Genomic DNA, 23,431 nt, shown 5'->3' with positions numbered 1-23,431 from the left:
TTGCATAATCGGAAATGTGTAGTTCTGACTATGCTCAATAGGTGATGATATTAAAACCAAATAGTTATAACGCTTAACCATCCCTTGAAAATGGCACGTAGTTGTCAATGGTTTTAGCAGAGCTGGGGGTCTCCTTGCCAACCCAGCAGCCGAATCGAACGTATTGTGGCGTTTTATTGAAAACGACCTATTCCAGTGACCTGTAGCCTATATTATACATTTGAATATACAGTATTTGCTTCCCTGGAACAATGTATTTACCACCTATTCCGTAAACCCAGTCACTGGTTTTCATTGAGGGGCTGTGGCTTTTATGTAATGTATCCTTCCTTTCTTTCTCTCTTGAAGATATCTCTGATCTAATTTGTTGTGATAAGATCAGTGATTTAGACTGGATGTAAAAGTGCATTAGGCAGGCTAAGGGTACACTGATTATATCTAATTCGTTGACTGTTAAAAAGCACTGGACTTAAAGATTTGAATGGATTCCAAAGAATCGTCCAAGTGACAGACCATTATGACAACAGACACAGGTCTGTTCAGGCCAATAGATGGCACATGCAGTGGTATAAAGTACTTAAGTAAAAATACTTTAAAGTACTAGTTAAGTCGTTTTTTGGGGTGTCTGTACTATATTTTTTGGCAACTTTTACTTTTACTTCACTACATTCCTCAAGAAAATTGTGTACATTTTACTCTATACATTTTCCATGACACCCAAAAGTACTCATTACATTTCGAATGCTTAGCAGGACAGGAAAATGGTCCAATTCAAATACTTATCAAGAGAACATCCCTGGTCATCCCTACTGCCCTCTGATTTGTCAGACTTACTAAACACATACACATATTTTATAAATGATGTCTGTACATTTTTAAAACAAGAAAATGGTGCTGTCTTTGCTTAATGTAAGGAATTTGACATTATTTACAGTTTTACTTATGATACTTAAGTATATTTAGAACCAAATACTTTTAGACTTTTACTCAAGTAGTATTTTACTGGGTGACTAACTTTTACTTGAGTAACTTTCTATTAAGGTATCTATACTTTTACTCAAGTATGACAATTGGGTATTTTTTCCACCACTGGGCACATGCAACACGGCCCTTGCGTAATTCCAGTCGTGGTGATGTAACACAGCCTTGATTGTCCCCAGACTCTGGGTCATGGCTAGAAAGGTACAACTTTTGTGACATTTATTTCAAAATAAAAATGTTATTGTTGTATTTTAGCTAACCCTAACCTTCACCCTTTTCCTAACCTTAATCTAATTATCCTAACACGCTACTTTAATTATCCTAACCTGCTGCGTAACCTGCTACGAAAAAGATAAATCGGACAAAATGTGCGCTGTCCCGGATGCAATGTTGGCTGCTTCCACTGCAGGTGTTATATAGCCTAATATTGCGCCTGCTACGGCTCAGCGCAGTCCGGTCAAATAGCGCCATCGTCTGCCTCTATATATATCGCTCCCCTTGACTCTCCCCTTCACATTAGTGCGTGCATCCAGAGGAGCAGAGGTTTCATTCGAACCTGGCCGCTATACCTGAAAGCGCGAGATAACAGGGACCTGGCAATGATCTCACTGGACTTCAATTTGAATGTTTTGACAAGGGACCTGTCACTTTATCTGGAAAATCAAGTGAAAGTTGGACTTTTTGGATCTGGTGTATTGTCACTGGTGCTTGGCTTCAGCGCAGCTTATGCCTACTATTACTTGATCTCTGTCGCGAAGGTAGGGAGGTCACAGAGGCTGCTTTGAAGAATAATTATTTGGGATACATTGTAACCTGCAACTTGTATTTTAATTATTAGAATGTGGCATAACGGTTATTATGAGGGATATTGCTCGCGCTTTTGCGCATCAAACCGGCTCAGCTGCTGCATGGTTTGCTGAGGGGGCTGATTTATTACTGTAGCGTACGAGCATCTGCGGTACTGCACATGCGATTTAATCTCTCAATAAAATGCTATCGTATGATTTTTCTCCGGACTAAATGTGAAAATTTAAAATTTGTACAATTAGGCCAAGGCTACATATTTACAAAAGTTGAATTGCTATTTAGGCCGCATATATTTGATCGTGAGTCGTTTGTTGGTTTTGTAATCTGAAATGTCGATCATGTAGGCTCGGTTTAGGCTATTGTCATGCAAGCTGTCAGAAATGTTCATGCAATGATTGTTCCTTACCTACTGTAGGTCTACTGGATATTCAGGAATTAATGGGTTTTCCAATATTCGATTTTCCCAATAATGGAAAGCATAGGCCTATATAACACCAGGCGAATGTTTGATAATAATAAAACACACAATAACGGCCGTGCATTACGTTTTTTGTTTTACATGTTCAGAGATGTGCTGCACATGTATAAGGACCTATATGCTCTGATAGGACAGATGTGTTTGATATTGTGGTGACCTCATATAATCCCATTTACAACACTGCCTACTGTCACTGTATTCTCATTACCAGTCTCTTTCATCTCATCTAGTGACTGCAGAATGTCCCTAAAACTCACCAAAACATTTAATATTTTCTGACACTTATTATACAGTCCTCTAGACCAAATTTAGAGCAATATAAAATATTGAGATTCCATTCTTGATATTGCATTACAATTACACTATAGTTGTTGAGATCCTTCCTTTGGAATCAATATTCAAAATCGTGTGATTTCAGTGAAGAGGCTTCACAATGTTTTTAAGGGTATTGTAAGGGAGTAGTGGTGTAGATTGTGAATGATGAAGTATAATGAACTGTATTCAGGAGATTGTCTGTCGTCTGTAGTATACATTGCGTAAATTCAATGTAGGAAAGGTACAACAATGTATCTTCGACTTGCATGGTCAGACATTTCTCCTCCACTTCCCCTCAATAACGTGAAAGCCACATCACTCACACACTTCATGTCTTGTATTGCAGAAGCCCCAACTGATTTCTGGTGGTAAGAAGTTCTACCAGTTCCTGCGGGACCAATGTCCCGTGGTGTCAGAGACCTACTACCCCACCTTCTGGTGCTGGGAGAGCCGGATCCAGACGGTGCTTAGGCCCTTCGTCACGGCTAAACCGGGGGTCAGCTACAGAAAGTAAGACTTTTATAGGATCAAAAGTGATGGTAGTGGTGTTATTGTTGAAAGAACTATCTCAAAATGAACATATTGCAAGAGGATCTTTAGCATGTGAAGGGAAGGGGTTTCCCTGGTCTGATGGTGAAATGGAACTGGGTGAACAGGAATTCAATTGGAGAAATTGGTTTAAACTCATGGAGCTCATGTCTCATAAGAGAGAAGCCTGTTGCATGGTGTTAGTTTAAAAATACACCTGTATGCAGGGACATGTGTAACGGATGTGAAATGGCTAGCTAGTTAGCGGTGGTGCGCGCTAATAGCGTTTCAATCGGTTACGTCACCCGCTTTGAGACCTTGAAGTAGTGGTTCCCCTTGCCCTGCAAGAGCCGCGGCTTTTATGGAGCGATGGGTAACGATGCTTCGTGTGTGACTGTTGTTGATGTGTGCAGAGGGTCCCTGGTTCGCGCCCGGGTATGGGCGAGGGGACGGACGTAAAGTTAATACTGTTAGATTGATGCTGTTGACCCGGATCACTGGTTGCTGCGGAAAAGGAGGAGGTCGAAAGGGGGGTGATTGTAACGGATGTGAAATGGCTAGCTAGTTAGCGGTGGTGTTCGCTAATAGCGTTTCAGTCGGTTACATCACTCGCTTTGAGACCTTGAAGTAGTGGTTCCCCTTGCTCTGCAAGAGCCGCGGCCTTCGTGGAGCGATGGGTAACGATGCTTCGTGGGTGACTGTTGTTGATATGTGCAGAGGGTCCCTGGTTTGCGCCCGGGTCGGGGCGAAGGGACGGACTAAAGTTATACTGTTAGACATGGACAGAACTTTTGGGGGGGCATGTAAAAACTATTACTAGAATAGTCTTTACAATACAGATTGTGATTTATTGCCAATTCTCTTAAATAAGTGTCAAAGTTCAAGGGTCACTTGGTCTAGTGAACAGGTAGAATGAACGTTGAATTGACGTCTGTGCCCAGTGGGTTGCACCTCTTGCCCTTCGTCAAGACTTATCAGCAGAAACGTGAAAGGAATCTTTTGTGTGATGGTATTGGCTCAGGCAACCGCTGCCACTTTAATGCATTCTGTTAGAGATTAATGGTCAGGGTGTCCAAGGACTCCTGCATTTATTAGGTGGGTTGAAATGAATTCAATGGAGTTGGGGGTAGTTAGTGTGTATATATATATATATATATATATATATATATATATATATATATATATATATATATATATATATATATATATATATATAATGTGTGTGTGTGTGGCATATGTGGGAACTCCTTTAAGACTGTTGGAAAAGCATTCCAGGTGAAGCTGGTTGAGAGAATGCCAAGTGTGCAAAGCTGTCATCAAGGCAAAGGGTGCCTACTTTGAAGAATCTCAAACATAATATAGTTTGATTTGTTTAACACTTTTTTTGGTTACTACATGATTACATATGTGTTATTTCATCGTTTTGATATACAATGTAGAAAATAGTAAAAATAAAGGAAAACCCTGGAATGAGTAGGTGTATCCAAACTTTTGACTGGTACTGTATATACAGTGCCTTCGGAAAGTACTCAGACCCCTTGACTTTTTCCACATTTTGTTACGTTACAGCCTTATTCTAAAATAAATTTTAAAAAATCAAGCCTTAGCAATCTACACACAATACCCCATAATGATGATGCAAAAACAGGTTTTTAGAAATTGTTGCATATAATAAATAAAAAATTCTGCATCATTGAAGGTCCCCAAGAACACAATGGCCTCCATCATTCTTAACTGGAAGAAGTTTGGAACCACCAAGACTCTTCCTAGAACCGCCCGGCCAAACTGAGCAATCGGGGGAGAAGGGTCTTGGTCAGGGAGGTGACCAAGAACCCAATGGTCACTCTGATAGAGCTCTAGAGTTCCCCTGTGGAGATGGGAGAACCTTCCAGAAGGACAACCATCTCTGCAGCACTCCATCAATCATAACTTTATGGTACAATGGCCTGATGGAAGCCACTCCTCGTTAAAAGGCACATGACAGCCCGCTTGGAGTTTGCCAAAAGGCACCTAAAGACTCTCAGACAATGAGAAACAAGATTCTCTGGTCTGATGAACCCAAGATTGAACTCTTTGGTCTGAATGCCAAGCATCACTTCTGGAGGAAACCTGGCACCATCCCTACGATGGATGTTTATCAGCAGCAGGGACTGGGAGACTAGTCAGGATCGAGGAAGAACAGAGCAAAGTACAGAGAGATCCTTAATGAAAACCTGCTCCAGAGTGCTCAGGACCTCAGACTGGGGCGAAGGTTCACCTTCCAACAGGACAAAGACCCTAATCACACAGCCAAGACAACGCAGGAGTGGCTTCGGGACAAGTCTCTGAATGTCCTTGAGTGGCCCAGCCAAGCCCGGACTTGAACCCGATCGAACATATCTGGAGAGACCTGAAAATAGCTGTTCAGCAACGCTCCCCATCCAACCTGACAGAGCTTGAGAGGGTCTGCAGAGAAGAATGGGAGATACTCCCCAACTACAGGTGTGCCAAGCTTGTAGCATCATGCCCATGAAGAGTCGAGGCTGTAATCGCTGCCAAAGGTGCTTCAACAAAGTACTGAGTAAATGGTCTGAATACTTATGTAAATGTTTTATATATATATATATATTTTGTAAATTAGAATACTTTTCTTAAAACCTGTTTTTGCTTTGTCATTATGGGGTGTTGTGTGCAGATTGATTGACACATTTTTATTTTATTTTATACATTTTTGAATAAAGCTGTAACCTAACAAAATGTGGAAAAAGTCAAGGGGTCTGAATACTTTCCGAAGGCTCTGTATGTAATATATATAGTATAGTATATTCCACAGAGCTAGAATCAAAATAGGGATTTGATCTGATTTACTGACCGAAAATACCAAATTATTTGATCGTTGTCATTAGTTACTGTGTTTATGTAGGTTGTCCACTAAGGAGCAATATCATCATCAACTTTAATAGCCAATCAAGATAGAGTAGACCTTCTGAAATCTTTACTACTATTGCTGAAAGTGGCACTATAGGTAACTAACCACAGAATGGGACTATAGGTCATCTATTACTATTGTCCTGGCCTTGATAGCAGTCAGACAGACTTGCCCTAATCTGATACAGTGACTCAGAAGGATGCCCTAGTGTCAAGGGCATTCCACTTCTCTTGGCCTTTGTTTGACAATTGTCCAATCAAGCAGCTACATGTTTCCCACTTCCCACAATGCACCATTGTGGTCTCACCCACCACCTGTCTCAGATCAAAGCCTGTGTGTGTGTGTGTGTGTGTGTGTGTGTGTGTGTGTGTGTGTGTGTGTGTGTGTGTGTGTGTGTGTGTGTGTGTGTGTGTGTGTGTGTGTGTTTAGCCAATGATATTTGCTGGAGGTTATTAGTCATGAGGGAAGAGAAGACCTCTACTAACCATAGTCAAATCTACACAAGGACAGAGCATAGAAATTGCATTATTAGAATTGGAAAAGTGCCTCAGACCATGGCAATTTGACTATTTGACCCACCATGGAATGTTGAACTGAATGGGACAGAGATCCTTGAAAGCTGATCATGATTTTCTCGACTATCGCTGGCTGTCGGAGTGACATTTTTCTCTCTCTCTCTCACTCCACTCATCCGCATCTGAGATTAGCATGTCTATAAAAAAGGTGTCCTCCTGTTTCTGCTTATGGGTCGTGCTCGCTCTCGATTGGTACACGGCCCAACCAGCTGGCTCCAGATTGGTGCACGGCCCACGACACCAGTGGCTGCTCTAGTCTCGCCTTTAAGTGCATATTTAATGCTGGTGTGGTTCTGTAATTTCATTCCTCTTCCAGTCATACAGGCATTTGCAACCAATGTTGTCGTCTGGTCGCTCGGTTGGTTGGTTGGCGTGAGATGGATTGCACTGGGACTCATTGACCCCAGCTAACGGGGTAGGCTCGGGGAAACTATACATTTATTCTCCATAAGAATCCACTGCAGCTGCAGAGAACAAAATCTCTTCAGAGCAAAAAAATCTGATCTGAGCGCCCAGACGGAGGTCGCAAATGGAGCATCAGAATTGTATCAGGATTGAGATCCACATATGGATGTGATTTAAATTGGAAGTCAAATCAGATTTTTTTTTTTCTGTTTACACTAGGGAAAAGATCAGATAAGTATCAGATATTCTAAATCATTGGCAAAAGATATGAATTGGGCTGCCTGTATAAATGCAGCTTGTGAGGCTGATCACTAGTGAAATAAAGTGGTTGTCAAGAAAATGGTGCAGGTGGGACTGCACGGCTGCAATTGTACAGGCAGCCCAATTCTGATCTTTTCCCAATTAGAGGCAAAAGATCTGATCTGATTGGTCAAAATACCAATTAGGTGGCAAAAATGATCTGCATACTAGGTTCAGTTTGCTCCTAGCAGAACTCAGCTAGGGGAAGGGAACGTCCGTGCCTCGCATACTCTCATACAAGACCCTTCGCTTAAAAAACGCAGTATTACTTTGTCCCTCTTGAGACACCATAGCAACAACATAGTCATTATACAATTCCTCAAAATAGTTATAATGAATCTAAGATAAATCGGTAATTAATTTTGGCGTTTTTGCCGAGGAGGTCTGGTCGCACAATTTTACATCTAAGTAAGATGTTTGGTGCAGTATTTCTCAAGTGGAAATATAGATCCATATAGGTTCCAACAAGAAAATAAATATTACTCTAAGGGCACAAGGCAGATGGTTAGAGTCTTGGTAGTTTATTTATAATCCAAAAGGAGAAGGCAAGAGAATGGTCGTGGACAGGCAAAAGGTCAAAACCAGATTCTGAGTCCAAGAGGTGAAAAGAGTGGCAGACAGGCTCGATGTCAGGGCAGGCAGAAGGGTCAGGCAGGCGGGTACGGAGTCCAGAAAAAAACCTGCAAAGGTCAAAACAGGGAAGACTAGGAAAGAGATAATAGAAAACAGGCACATGGGAAAACACGCTGGTTGACTTGAAAACATACAAGACGAACTGGTACAGAGAGACAGGAAACACAGGGATAAATACACTGGGGAAAATAAGTCACACCTGGAGGAGGTGGAAACAATCACAAGAACAGGTAAAACAGATCAGGGAGTGACAATTACAGTTGTTAATAATTCTATACCTTAAAGTATTCGATATCAGATCTCTCTCTCTCTCTCTCTCTCTCTCTCTCTCTCTCTCTCTCTCTCTCTCTCTCTCTCTCTCTCTCTCTCTCTCTCTCTCTCTCTCTCTCTCTCTCTCTCTCTCTCTATATATATATAAATAAATAAAACATGCAACAATTTCAAAGATTTTACTGAGTTACAGTTACAGTTCATATGCGGAAGTCAGTCAATTGAAATAAATTCATTTGGACCTAATCTATGGATTTTACATGACCGGGAATACAGATATGTATCTGTTGTTCACAGAAACCTTTTTAAAAAAGGGCCTCACAATGAGCCTCAGGATCTCGTCACGGTATTTCTGTACATTCAAATTGGCATCGATAAAATGCAATTGTGTTCGTTGTCCGTAGCTTATGCCTGCCCATACCATAACCCCACCACCTTCATGGGGCACTCTGTTCACAATGTTGACATCAGCAAATTGCTTGCCCACATGACGCCACGCACGTACTGCCAAATTCTCTAAAACGACGTTGAAGGCGGCTTACGGTAGAAAAATGTACATTAAATTCTCTGGCAACAGCTCTGCATGCCAATTGCACGCTCCCTCAACTTGAGACATCTGTGGCATTGTGATGTGTGACAAAACTGCACATTGGCCTTTTATTGTCCCCAGCACAAGGTACGCCTTTTTTAATGATCATGCTGTTTAATCAGCTTCTTGATATGCAAAACCTGTCAGGTGGATGGATTATCTTGACAAAGGAGAACGGCTCACTAACAGGGATGTAGACAAATGTGTGCACAACATCTGAGAGAAATAAGCTTTTTGTGCACATGGAACATTTCATGGATCTTTTATTTCAGCTTATGAAACATGGGACCAACACTTTACATGTTCTGTTGATATTTTCTTCAGTGTACATATAGATATAGATATACACTATACAGTATATACAAACGTATGTTGACACCCCTTCCAATTAGTGGATTCGGCCATTTCAGCCACACACGTTGCTGACAGGTGTATAAAATCGAGCACACAGCCATGCAATCTTCATAGACAAACATTGGCAGTAGAATGGCCTTACTGAAGAGCTTAGTGACTTTCAACGTGGCACCGTCATAGGATGGAACCTTGCCAACAACTCCGTTCGTAAAATTTCTTCCCTGCTTGAGCTGCCCCGGTCAATTGTAAGTGCTATTATTGTGAAGTGGAAACTTCTAGGAGCAATAACTACTCGGCCGCGAAGTGGTAGGCCACACAAGCTCACAGAATGGGACCACCAAGTGCTGAAACGCGAAGCATGTAAAAATTGTCTGTCCTCGGCTGCAACACTCAATACCGAGTTCCAAACTGTTTCTGGAAACAACATCAGCACAGTAACTGTTCGTCGGGAGCTTCATGAAATGGATTTCCATGGCCGAGCAGCCGCACGTAAGCCTAAGATCACCATGCGCAATGCCAAGCGTTGGCTGAAGTGGTGTAAAACTCACCCCCATTGGGCTTTGGAAACGCGTTCTCTAGAGTGATGGATCACGCTTCACCATCTGGCAGACCGATGGGCGAATCTGGGTTTGGCAGTTGCAGAGTGCCAACTGTAAAGTTTGGTGGAGGAGGAATAATGGTCTGAAGTTTTTTTTTCATGGTTCAGGCTCCTTAGTTCCAGTGAAGGGAAATCTTATCGCTACAGCATACAATGGCATTCTTGACAGTTCTGTGCTTCCAACTTTGTGGCAAGAGTTTGGGGAAGGCCCTTTCCTGTTTCAGTATGACAATGCCCCCGTGCACAAAGTGAGGTCCATACATTAATGGTTTGTCGAGATCAGTGTGGAAGAACTTGACAGGCCTGCACACAACCCAGACCTCAACCCCATCTAACACCTTTGGGATGAATTGGAACATTGACTGCGAGCCAGGCCTAATTGCCCAAAACATCAGTAGGTGTCCACATACTTTTGGTCATGTAGTGTATCTCCTAGATATAGGACAGACACTTCAAAACCTTAGTAAAAAAATCTATCAAAAGGAATGTATTTTTTTGCCATTTAGGAATATGTTATTCAAATAGTTTCTATGAGCTATAGTAGTAAAGGCCAAATAAATAAATAAAATATATATATACCTAAAGGGATAAGAAAACTCTAAATCAAATAGCTAAATGATCCATGGTATGACCATCTTAAAAGAATTCCATATGTTATCTTAGTACCTCCTCCCTATTCACACATTCTCTACCGAAGTTCTCATTTGGGCAGCATGTACGAGAATGCGCAGAGAAGCAGGAGAAATGTTATAACGGCATTTTGACATGCATAACCAAGAGACGTGCTTTTTGATAATCCAACCTATGGATTACAGAATAAAGTAGTCACGATTTTGGTTTTCAGTGGGATTGGGACTTGACAGGAAAATAGCCTAGGCTCTTGGACAAGAGGATAGCATTATCCCTCATGTCTCGCTGAATTGTTAACAGACTTCATGACAAAGATGCCTATGTAGTGAATTGTGCATAGGCCTATCAAATGTGTAACTGTCTGAAGACTTACAATGACAGCTCAAAGAGACACACGTTCTTTAATAGACTACACTGTATGGGGTTTCCTTTAGGGTTTATTAACTGAATTCAGGTAGCGAATGCAGTCCGGCAAGACCGGCAGTGTCAATTTTGCGTGCGCTTTGAATTTATGGCCACTTTGTATGAAGTAAATAAACTAGGCTTCCATGCTACAAGCTGTTTGGATAATGTGCTACTACATTTCTTGCTAACCTGATGCTGTAGAATTGTATTAGTGCAGACATTGGGGAAGAAATGAGCCATCATTTTTCTTTTCGGGAAACGTGAAGTGTTCTCAGGACAGTCCCGGGATCCCGGTTACCCATGATAATCCCTAGTTTGTGTGTCTGTAATTTAGTGCTGTCTTTTTCTACCCGGCCTGTCCCGCTTCTCTTCTGACTGTTATGTCTGACCTTCTCCTCTCTGCAGTGAGCTCATCAGAGCAGCAGATGGAGGGCAGATCTCTCTGGATTGGTTCGACAACGATGACAGCGCCTCCCACCCCAACTCGGCCACACGCCCCACCGTCCTGCTGCTTCCAGGCCTGACCGGCACCAGCAGAGAGTCCTACATCCTCCACATGGTCCAGCAGAGCAGGGAGCTGGGATATAGGTGTGTGTTCTTGGCTAGAAGTACTAGACAGTACTGCACCGTTTTCATTAATTCAAACTATTGCTCCATTCAATACTGTGGATTAGGCCTATATTTTAGCCTGTAGGACTATTTTAAACACTGTGTACAGTCCACTCTTGATGACACACTCATCTGTTTCAGTGCATTGCAGTTCAGTAGTCCAAATTCAAATACATTTTCTTTGCAGTGAACATACTCTATATCAGGAGTTGACAGTACTTTCAAACGCATTTGTACATTGTGTTATAACAACTGTGTATGAATGGATTAGGGTTACTTGAGGTAGGCAGCTGCAACAATAGAGAGGCTAGCCAATCTCTCAGTAGGCAGAGCAGAGCTGCTTTGGAGAGAAAGAGCTGAACGTTGCACAAGCCCTAAGAGATGCCGAGGGAGGCAGTTTTCTCTCCTCCAAAAAGCCCCTTGTGTTCTCTGTACTCGTTCTTTAAAACCGAGGGAGTAGTTTAGAGAAGGTTCCTGGGGGGGGATAGGCAAGCAAACGGAGCAGGGAAGGGAGGGGGGGGCAAGCAGGCAAAGTCAGCATCTTTCACCCCGGCCCTCACCCCTGTCCTGCTAGCTTAGTGAATTACAGCTTACTGGTACAAGCTTTGCAGCAGGAAGCAAATGTACGTCACCACTCCTTGCTGTGTCCACCCCCCCCAATCTACAGTATGGCCCCACCCTGCTGCTGAGTTTTACAGATAGAAACAGCAAGGTTGAGTCTCTCAGATAACAGATGAGTAGAGAAATGTATGATACTGCTGTTCAGCACTAATAGAAAAACAGATTGGGGGCAGCGTGTTATTTTGAGTCATGCAGTGCACCTGGAAGTTAGAACATAGTTATCACGCTGGCACTCGCTTACATTTAGGAACGTAATCATATTAGCATTAGTCTTGTAATTTCTCAAGGAATGCAAGGAAAGAAATGGAATGAATGGAATTCAAAGGCTAAAGTGCATGTTTTTGTGTTTCAGGTGTGCGGTATTCAACAACAGAGGGGTGTCTGGCGAAACTCTCTTGGTAAGAATCTAATATTCATACAAAGTACAGTTTCAAAAGGATTTGTGCATGTGTACCTTTTTTGTTTTAAATTCAGACATGCATTCAAAAGCACAACAGTTTGAAACTACTATTTTACTCTGTACAATGAAAAGGTATCTTCATCTACACGGCTATGCAAACACTCACAACATGACAAAGACATAGGCCCTACATCCTAGTGGTGCTCCACATGCCTGTGCAGGCTTTCCCCTGCATTGTCATTGGTGCTATTTATCAGTGTGACACCCCCTTCACTATGTCACCGAGCAGCCCATAACATGTCTGGGTCATGTGTAACCCATAGTGTGTAACCCATAGTGTATTGGGTTACCCATAGGGAGCCTAGTCCAGACAGGGTGCAGACAGACTATGTTGTTACATAGCAGGGATTGAAGTTACAGGTGGATAGTGTATTCTAACACTGGACCATAGAGCAGAATGACCTTGCCCTGTCCTGTCTTCACCAAGCACATGCTATTCTGACACCAACTGTAGCTCAAACTTTATCTATGAATCTACACCCGTTCCAGATCTATTTAGCCAACGATTAGGTTGTCAATCTCCATTGAAGTGAGGAAGTGCTATGATGCTATTCAAGAGATGCTAATGTGCATAAATTATATTAGGTATCGGTGTCACCCAAACAGCTCAGCCAATCGACAAATGGAACCTTGTATCGTGCCATAGTTTGTGGCCACAATGTCCTTTTTGAGATCCGTGCTCTCAGAATAAATAAATGGGTTGTTTTGTGTCTTGTCGTTGTTGTATTCACATGCACAGTCACAAAGACAGACACACATGCACTCAAGCAAGAACACACACACACACACACACACACACACACACACACACACACACACACACACACACACACACACACACACACACACACCCACTCACACACACACACACACACACACACACACACACACACACACACACACACACACACACACACACACACACACACACACACACACACACACACACACACACACACACACACACACACCAGTTACTGTTATCTTGTAACCCAGGCCAGGGTTTCATCTGAAAGGGCTATTCTCTGTTGCCAAACTGGGCCAATACTGTAGTGCACACAGATAAGTAGGAATTAGAGTTCAAGTAATTGAATAGGATCTCTATGAGTGCACATGTGAAAAAAATCAAACAAACTTCACGTGTTGTCTGCATGATGAGGTAGGAAGTTGTCACGATCGTCTATGGGTGAGAGAGAGGACCAAGGCGCAGCGTGTGCAAAATGCATTTCTCTTTTATTGAGAGAAGGAAAAACATGAAACGAACACTGAATACAAACTAAACAAAACAACAGTGAAGCTAAATGACATAAGTGCATAGACAAGCAACAAACGTTCAACAAGACAATTACCCACAAAACCCCAATGCCCATGACTGCCTTAAATATGGCTCTCAATCAGAGACAATGAACCACAGCTGCCTCTAATTGAGAACCAATCTAGGCAGCCATAGACATAATTAGACAACTACACTAGACACTGCCCCATACACATACAACACCCCTAGACACTACAAAAACACATACATTCCCCATGTCACACCCTGACCTAACTAAAAAACATAAAGAAAACAAAGAATACTAAGGCCAGGGCGTGACAGAAGTACTCTAATTATGCCTAGTTAAATAAATATTTCCAGTATTTTGTATGTACAGGTATGTATATATAACAGTACTATGATCTCAGAGTATAACTATTGCACTACACAACGTGGTGGTAGGAAAGGAATGACCCTTCTTCCACTAGCTTTGAGGTTTTAATGCAACTGCCTACGCATTCATAAGCCTTTGACTGTTTTCTTTGTGGCCAGTTTAGTGTAAATGGCGTCCATTGTTTAAATAGGGCACAGTATTAGAATGAATGTCCTGCTCTGTGAGAGGTTCCCTCTCGGAGCTAATTCAGTTCTTCAGGTTTCGAACGGCCTCTGTTACACTTAGTTGGTACATTTGAGTCGCATCACATATCATAGTAATATTTACCAGTACTACAATACAATGGATGGTTATTGGACATTGAACTGTGTTGTATTGTAGTTAACTTTAATACTGTATCATCAAAAGGGAAATTGGTTCACACTGTTTTTATTGTGGATATTATCGTTGTAACCGTACCAGTACAGTTCCTACTCCTCTCAAGTCGTCTACTCAAAAACGTTTTCTACGACGACACAGCAAGTGGATATGGCTGCTGTGAAAAAACAGCTTCCACTTTGGCTGAGCTTTGCGCATTAATATTGATGAGGAAAGGTACTGGTATGCAGCCACAGAGATAGACAACATGTCTGACTGAGAAATAGGTTACGTTAAATGGACTTGAAACGCTGAAGTGATGATGTCAGGGAGTATAAAGTTATAAAACCTGCTTCTTTAAGGTTATTTTAAATCCATGTGTTGTCAGTTATTAGTACTTTAGTGGGTTTTAGGTACAACATAGAACAGTTGTAAAGCTGTAGCCTGTCCCATTTTAGATTGTACTAGTATTTGAATTCATTGTCACCTTTTAAAACCCTGTTATGTTTCATTTCGTTTCGTCATTGAATGTCCCAAGTGGCGCAGCGGTCTAAGGCACTGCATCTCAGTGCTAGATGCGTCACTACAGACCCTGGTTTGATTACAGGCTGCATCACAACCGGCCGTGATTGGGAGTCCCATAGGGCGGCGCACAATTGGCCCAAAGTCGTCAGGGTTTGGCCGGGGTAGGCCGTCATTGTAAATAATAATTTGTTCTTAATTGACTTGCCTAGTTCAATAAAGGTTAAATATAAAATAAATTGAGTTTTATTTTCTTTTCTCAAACCTTAGTGGCCCATTATTGTTCTCCATGTCGGTGGTCTCATTTGACTAAGCGGGTCATTTGCTTAATGTTTAACAAGAATTTCTTGCATTAATTGATAGTGATGGACAGATGATGCTACAGTCCAAAGGCTATCCAGATGCAGGCTGCATGCTACACAGCTCTGACTGCTCTTTAATGGTGTTATAACTGCTCTTGTGGTTGCTACTGCGCTAACTCCAAATAGCCTGAATCAGCCATTTGTAAAGCCAGACCTTCTTTTTCTACCACTCATCAATAGAGCACCATGAAAACTACATAGCGTCATGGTGATTGTTTGGCCTCTAAATCACAAGCAGTGTTTGTGCACGTGTGAGAGAAGGTATGAAGGCTTGAGTGTAATTCATGTACCGTATGTGCACGCCTGACTATCGATACCCTAACAGTGTGTGCACGTGCAGGGAAATGGTGCACAGTACACACACTCTGCAAAAGCACACATGGTGAACTCTTCTTATCTTTGTGTGTCACCCAGACCCCCAGAACGTACTGCGCTGCCAACACAGAGGACCTGGAGGCTGTCATCGAACACATCCAGAGGGCAAATGAGGACGCCCCTCTCATGGCTGCTGGGGTCTCCATGGGCGGGTAGGTGCCTCTTCATGCATCCTCACTTCAATGGACAGACACTATTCACTGGGCCAAATCCCAAGCACATGCACTACTCAGACTTCTGCATAAATTGTGTATTATTGTAGCTTATTGACGTCAACGGGATCTGTCTAGAGCAATACTATACTACAGTATTACTTCACTGAACTGTGGGAGTCAGTCTGAAGCGAGTACGGTTTACGTAGAGCCTCGAGAGCGCACTTGGTCATCCTTAGGTTTTTAACTATATTCAAAAAAGGTCAACGCTCACCAGCAGAAATTATGTCATGGGTTGGTTATGTATTTTGAAAGTTTGCAGCCTCATGCTTTCCCCCTGTCAGAAACAACACTTTGCATTTGATTCAGAGAGCTCAGCCTCTCAGTAGTACTTACATCATGTCAAAAGAGGTATTCAAGCTATAATCTCCAAGCTAAGTGCAGATTGATGAAAAATGTAACATTTCACAATCCTTCTCTGCTCTCCCCCCTCCCTTCTTCCCACAACCCTCTCCCCCTCTTTTGAACCCCAGGATGATGCTGGCAAACTACCTGGGGAAGAAGGGCAGGGAGACGTGTCTGAAGGGTGTGGTGGTGTTCTCGGCAGGTTGGGATGTGTTTGCGTGTACAGCGTCACTGGAGAAGCCTCTGGACCGCTTCCTCTTCAACTCTTACCTCACTAGCTGCCTGCAGGCAGGTGTGGACAGGTGGGTGGGGGCCAGAGGAAGCTGGAGCCTGGGCTGGGGGATTAGCCTAGTTTAGCTGTTAGTTGCACTGAGCTACATTGTTTTCCTTTTAGCGGTTAGCACCTGACCCCTGAGGTTTGTGGAGGGTGTGAACTAGCTTGGCCACAAGCCTCTCTTTCTTTCCCTCTCTTTCGCTTCTTTCTATCCCTCTCTCTCGCTCTCACTCCCCTCCCTCTCGCTCTCTCTCTTTGCTATCTCTCTCTGGGGATCCTGGACATATTTTATACTCTGTACTTTACTCTCAGGCCCCAATCATTTCATAAACATTGTCACTGGATATTAAAGCAAACCCCCATGCTTCCCCATGATCCCCATTGAAGCAAACCTACTTCCCCAGTGAAGCAAACCTACTTCCTGCTTCCTCATGTTTTTCTCTCCTCTAGACACAAATCTGTCCTTGAGAAGAATTACGACATTGATCATGTGATGAAGGTAAAATGCACTTCCTTTTTAATGACCTCCTGTAAATCCAATCAAAGTCAAAGAAAACAATATATTCTAGTCACGTTCTAGTCTCGTCCTTATGGCCCTCTTGGACTGCTGCCAAATGTTGTTTATCCCAACCCCAATGCAGGCCAAGACCATCCGTGAGTTTGATGAGAGGTTCACGTCTATAATGTTTGGCTACCCCACCAACGATGACTACTACCACGATGCCAGTCCCATCCACAAGCTCAAGTCTGTGCAGGTGCCCATGTTGTGTCTAAACGCTGCAGACGACGTCTTCTCCCCCTGTCATGGTGAATCCACAATCACACCCCACCCCTGGCCCTCCATGTTGGTTGCTTAGCCGATGAGCAAGGCCTTTTCGGAAAGACAATGCAGGCAAATACACAATGAGTGTTAATATAGAACAGTGGTTCTCAAACGTTTTGGGGTTGGGGACCCCTTTTGTGATAACAAATTCATCAGGGACCACCTTTAAATCAGAGCACAAGAAAATATCATACAAGGAGTTCTGCTATGACTTTGGCAGTGCTTGGCTGGATGAACCACGTCTCGTGCCCTGGGAAGGCACATTTTGGCACACGTTTTGCCATGAGGCAGAGAGAACTTTGCAATTTTAAAGATTACATTGCAGTCCATTAACAGTGCCTTCAGAAAGTATTCACACCCGTTGACTTTTTCCACATTTTGTTGTGTTACAGCCTGAATTTAAAATGTATTTAATTGAGATTTTGTTTCAATGGTCTACACACAATACCCTATAATGTTAGAGTAGAATTATGTTTGTAGAATTTCAATAAGTTTTCAACCCCTTTGTTATGCAAGCCTAAATAAGTTCAGGAGTAAAAATGTGCCTAACAAGTCACATAATAAGTCACAATCAGTTGAGCTGTGAATTTCAAACACCGATTCAACCACAAAGACAAGGCAGGTTTTCCAATGCCTCGCAAAGAAGGGCACCTATTGGTAGATGTGTAAAAAAACAGACATTGAATATCCCTTTGAGTATGGTGAAGTTATTAATTACACTTTTGATGGTGTATCAATACACCCAGTCACTACAAAGATACAGGCGTTCTTCCTAACTCAGTTGCTGGGGGGGGGGGAAGGAAACCGCTGAGTCCAATGGTGACATTGAAACAGTTACAGAGTTTAATGGCTGTGATAGGAAAAAACTGATTGATCAAAAACATTGTAGTAACTCAAGAAGGAAGCCTGTACAGAATAAAAACTATTCCAAAACATGCATCATGTTTGCAATAAGGCACTAAAGTAAAACTGCAAGAAATGTGGCAAAGAAATTAACTTTACGTCCTGAATACAAAGCAAATACACTGCTGAGTACCACTCTTCATATGTTCAAGCATGGTGGTGGCTGCATCATGTTATGGGTATGCTTGTCATCGGCAAGGACTAGGATGTTTTTTTTAAATAAAAAGAAACGGAATAGAGCTAAGCACAGGCAAAATCCTAGAGGAAAACCTGGTTCCGTCTGCTTTCCAACAGACACTGGAAGACAAATTCACCTTTCAGCAGGACAATAACCTAAAACACAAAATGTACACTGGAGTTGCTTACCAAGACAACATTGAATGTTCCTGAGTGGCCTAGTTACAGTTTTGACATAAATCGGTTTGAAAATATATGGCAAGACTTGAAAATGGCTGTCTAACAATGATCAACAAACAACTTCACAGAGCTTGAAGAATTTAAAAAAGAATAATGTGCAAATATTGCACAAACCAGGTGTGCAAAGCTCTTAGAGACTTACCCAGAAAGACTCACAACTGTAATCACTGCCAAAGGCGATTCTAACATGTGTTGACTCAGGGGTGTGAATACTTATGTAAATTAGATATTTCTGTATTTCAAAACATGTTTTCACTTTGTCATTATGGGGTATTGTGTGTAGATGGGTGAGGGAAAATATAAATGTAATCCATTTCGAATTCAGGCTGTAACACAACAAAATGTGGAATAAATCAAGGAGTGTGAATACTTTCTGAAGGCACTGTATTTTTTGTTTGTTTTTGTAAACAATACAAGAATTATTGAACTAAAATTGATAATTGACCCTTAGTTAAGCCACGTCCCCCTTAGTTACTGTTGCAACCTCAGACAACATTTTCCCGGGAAGTCCAATTCCCAATTCAACCACTGGTGAAATCACCTCACAATGATCTCAAACTATGTTTCCAGTACACAATCAAATTAAACACAGATTACCCGTTGCTAATCAGGAAACTCTTGGGTATGTTGTGGTGGACTGTCATTACAATTGCTTTACAGGAACCTGGTAAAAATTATGTTTGGAGTGTAGCTAGCCTCTGAATTCACTGTCAGAATGCAGTCTAAGCTATAACCACTTTTGGAGCTAACTAGTGCTCTCAAATCGTATCCTGATGTTGACAGCAGATGGGAGCTAAGTATTCATAACATTGCTAACTTAGCTACCTAACTTACATTTTGAGAAAACAAGTTATATTAAGTGGCTGCCTAGCTATCTCGCGTTCACAGGCTCTGCATAGCAGGAATCACAGTAGCAATTACTCCTGGTGCACTGTTCACTTATTTAATAATAATTACATAAATGTTTTGGAGAAAACTGTTTTTTTGAAGCCCTTTCCGGCTTTCATTGCGTTGAATCGTGAGCTTGTCGGAGGTGGTGGACTCGACTACAGTTGCGATCCATTGGAGCGCAGCGATTGGTTGCCCAAAATTCGGGGGTGGAGCTTAACGAATGGTCAATTGGTGGAGTACTGTGAATATAATAAAAATTGAATAAAAGGTTTCTCTTTTTTTCATTATATTTCTTTGATGGATACCAATATCCCTGTGAGCCTCCCAGGCCCATGTTGCCCAGGGCTAAGAACATCAATTGCAGATTAATAACATTGCATTGTATTGTATTACACCCTCTAAACTTATTCCACGGACCCTTGGCCAAAATTAGTTTAATCTGTTAGTAATATAAAAATATAAAAAAATAGTATTATTTTATATCTATCTGTACATTTCTTGCAATGCCTTAATGTGTACGTGCATACAGTATTTCTGAGGGGTTTTGGAAGTTAAATCGACAATATACTGTATAGTGCTTGGTATATGTATCCATTGCTTGACTGCTAGATTATTAACAATATGTTTTGTCTCTTCTCCTCCTCAGCCATTCCAGTGGAGGCAGTGAAGCAGAACCCTAACCTAGCCCTCCTCATCACCTGCCACGGGGGCCATATTGGTTTCCTGGAGGGCCTGTGGCCCCGACGGAGCACCTACATGGACCGCGTGTTCAAGCAGTTTGCCAAGGCCGTCATAGAACAGGGTGGTGACCTCAATGACCTTTCCAGCTAGTAGGACCAGTTCTTCTCTTTTTCCTTCCCTCTGTCGTTCCTTCACACCTTCCTTTTCTCCCTCTCCTTTCCTTCATTCCTTTTCTCCTTCCGTCAGTCCTTCTCTCCTTACTTCCTCATCTCCATCACTCTCTCTCCTCCATCCCTCCCTTTCTCCATCCCTCCCTACAAGCAAAAAACATTTTCTTTTGAAGTGAACACCCTGTCACAATACAACATTTGTCCGTCCACTCATGTATTCCTTCATACATGAATTAAATCAATGTATGTCCCCATGAATTCATACTATGCTTATTCGAAAAAGTGATTGCAATTGCTCTTGTCGATTGTGAAAAGATGAGTATGTTCACATTAGCTGTGCTAGCTAAATGATTGTGTGGTGGAAATACTTTTTTAAGTTAACAGAAGTACTGTATGACATTAATATTTTCAGCTGTCTTTCCCTGTCCGTCAGTGTTCTCAACAGAAACTTGTGTATCAGTAGGATTTTAGTCCTCTGGGATTGTATTTATTTTTTACATAGTCTGTCTCTGTCTGTCTGTCTTTGTTATGAATGTGAATGTTTTATGTTTAAGATCGTTAATTCCTTAAAAAAAAATTTTTTTTTAAAACCCATATCTAATCTTTCATGACAGACAGCTAGCTGCTATAGTAGCGTGATACTTGGTTCGAGATGATAACTTTACCTTACCCGAACAGATCACAGTATTTATGTTCTCTTGAATATTTCTGCATGCACTTTTATTCACACATTCTACCTGTGCACACACCAAATAGCTCTAACAATGTAACTCATTATTAATGATAAGGAATGGGAAATTGCACTATTTTAGTTTGAACGAACCATGCCTCTAATTCCTTCATGCAAATACACTTGATTTAAATTATTTTTAATATGTAAGTAACCATACCCAAAAGGCCTAATAAATTAATATACAAATACCACAGGGATGTTATTGTTGTCCAGATGTTAAAGACACAGCCAAGTCTTAGTTACTTCATGGACCAGTACTGTATTTTACCCTACTAGGGTATTTGCTGAGCATATCAACCTGAAACCTCATGTTAGAATGAAGGTGCTAGATACAGTGATGTGTATGATATATTGTACATTTGAACATAGGATTGTGTTACAGTAAGATGGGATGTATGCATACCCTCTGTGTTGACTGTGATCCCGCACCAGATGCATATTTCATCAATGCAGCCTGGTTGCCAGTTTAGTTCTGCTTAATAAGACAACAATGAGAATGGAGTTGTTTACCATAAAGGAGTTAGCAAAAGTAGCACCAGATTTGGCAACCGGACTGTCACCAATGCACCGTTTCAGACATTGTCTGCATACAAAATGGCACCATATTCCCTATATAGTGCACTACCTTTGGCCAGAACCTCATGGACCCTGGTCAAATGTAGTGCACTCTGTAGGGAATAGGGTGTCATTTCAAATGCACCTATGACTTTATTCCTGTGGAATTTGTGTGTTTCTTTATTCTGCCCCGTGGCCATTAAGTAGCATGTGTCTCATCGTCATCACGTCCTGAACCTTACGACTTAGAACACACCGCATCATAATCAGTAGCACAAAGGACATATTTTGTTAGTCATTATATTTATGATATTATATTTCATTTTATATTTTAAAAAATTATTCTATTTAACATGCCTAGCAATAAGATTTTCAAATTAAATTGTCTATGTAGTAAAAGTACCAGTAAAAACATGTATCAATATGAAGTGTATTTTGCTGTATGTAACACATTATTAAATGAAGCCTACTACAGTGCAGTTGTTTGCTGTCTCTCTTCTCTCAAGTGCTCTGCTTGTTAATGCATGTCCTCAGTTGACTCTGCCTGACTTTATTGACTTTTAAGGGTTTGGTCATTTGGTCACTGCCCCACTGTTGGCATCAGCTATCATGGCATCAGCTATTGGATGGCTATCATCCAAGAGATGTGTAATGCCACGTTCACGTCATGTCAGAAACTTGGGACCTCTGAGTTCAAATGTTATTTGCGTAGAGCTTCCTATTGGTTGATTCTGATACTTCCCGAGTGGGAAACTCTTTCTACAACGAGCAACCAAGTCGGAAATGTCTGAGTTTCTGACATTAAGTGAACGTGGCATAATAACAAGCTGTATCATGTATGTTGTATCATCCATCCCCATTTCCACCACTAGAATGAAATGAAGACGCTATATGTTTCTACTTTTGACTCCTCCTTAGTGAAAACATATTCCAATGTAAATACATTTCATTTCCCTCTTTATATTAACATCTTTGCAGAATGCAGGCAAATCATCTGTAATCTGATTCACATGGTGATGGTTCTCTGCTAAGCTCTGGTCCACGGGTCCGACGACCTCACACAGCCTCTTACGACATTCAGAGGTGCTGTGGAGGTAACATTCGACAGCACACAGAACAGAAGCCGCATGGCTTATCATATAACCCATCACGTGCCACACAGCCAGGTCATTAGGTTATGACACATGTGTCACGCTATGCCGGGCTCTCTGTTTTTGGTTGGCCAGATTTGGTTGACTCACTGTCATTGGCTGTCCTGGTGTTGTGTTTCTACCAGACCTTGGTTCAAATGGTACTGCTGACACCGGGCTATAATCCTTCACACGCACGAACACACACAGCTCCCAGACAGTGTTGGTTTCAGCTAAATGGTTCTAGAAAACTTGGGAGGGAGAGTCGTTAGAGTAGACAGTGGACAAATTTCATAATATCAGGAATCTATGTGACCTATATTGTATTGACCAGACACAATTTTTTTTTTTGTATTATTTTTTTAACCTTTATTTAACTAGGCAAGTCAGTTAAGAACAAATTCTTATTTTCAATGACGGCCTAGGAACAGTGGGTTGACTGCCTGTTCAGGGGCAGAACGACAGATTTGTACCTTGTCAGCTCGGGGATTTGAACTTGCAACCTTCCGGTTACTAGTCCAACGCTCTAACCACTAGGCTACCCTGCCGCCCCACATACAGCTTTC

General features: G+C 41.8%; 1 protein-coding gene across 2 annotated transcripts; it reads left to right on the top strand.

The window, feature by feature from the left end:
* The first annotated feature begins 1,470 nt into the window (after window positions 1–1,470).
* Window positions 1,471–22,212, top strand: LOC129824185 (phospholipase ABHD3-like). Of its 2 annotated transcripts, none has more exons than XM_055883624.1 (9): window positions 1,471–1,739; window positions 2,928–3,091; window positions 11,182–11,364; window positions 12,359–12,404; window positions 15,771–15,883; window positions 16,417–16,590; window positions 17,013–17,061; window positions 17,204–17,317; window positions 20,243–20,362. In XM_055883624.1, exons 1-9 carry the CDS (start codon window positions 1,581–1,583, stop codon window positions 20,261–20,263), a joined length of 1,023 nt encoding a protein of 340 aa, XP_055739599.1. In that variant the 5' UTR covers window positions 1,471–1,580; the 3' UTR covers window positions 20,264–20,362. The 2 variants fall into 2 exon arrangements, with proteins under 2 accessions (XP_055739599.1, XP_055739598.1); XM_055883623.1 differs by having other exon boundaries at window positions 1,472–1,739; window positions 17,204–17,369; window positions 20,243–22,212.
* Window positions 22,213–23,431: the final 1,219 nt, after the last annotated feature.

Source organism: Salvelinus fontinalis, chromosome 26 (assembly GCF_029448725.1).
Source record: "Salvelinus fontinalis isolate EN_2023a chromosome 26, ASM2944872v1, whole genome shotgun sequence".
NCBI classification, from domain to species: Eukaryota; Metazoa; Chordata; class Actinopteri; order Salmoniformes; family Salmonidae; genus Salvelinus; species Salvelinus fontinalis.
This window is presented reverse-complemented; position numbering and strand designations above follow the sequence as displayed.

Coding starts and splice junctions, on each gene's coding strand:
- LOC129824185 (XM_055883623.1), top strand. CDS start 1,581: ATGATCTCACTGGACTTCAATTTGAATGTTTTGACAAGGGACCTGTCA. Junction 3,092..11,181: donor CCGGGGGTCAGCTACAGAAA/GTAAGACTTTTA, acceptor TCCTCTCTGCAG/TGAGCTCATCAGAGCAGCAG. Junction 17,370..20,242: donor CGTCTTCTCCCCCTGTCATG/GTGAATCCACAA, acceptor TCTCCTCCTCAG/CCATTCCAGTGGAGGCAGTG.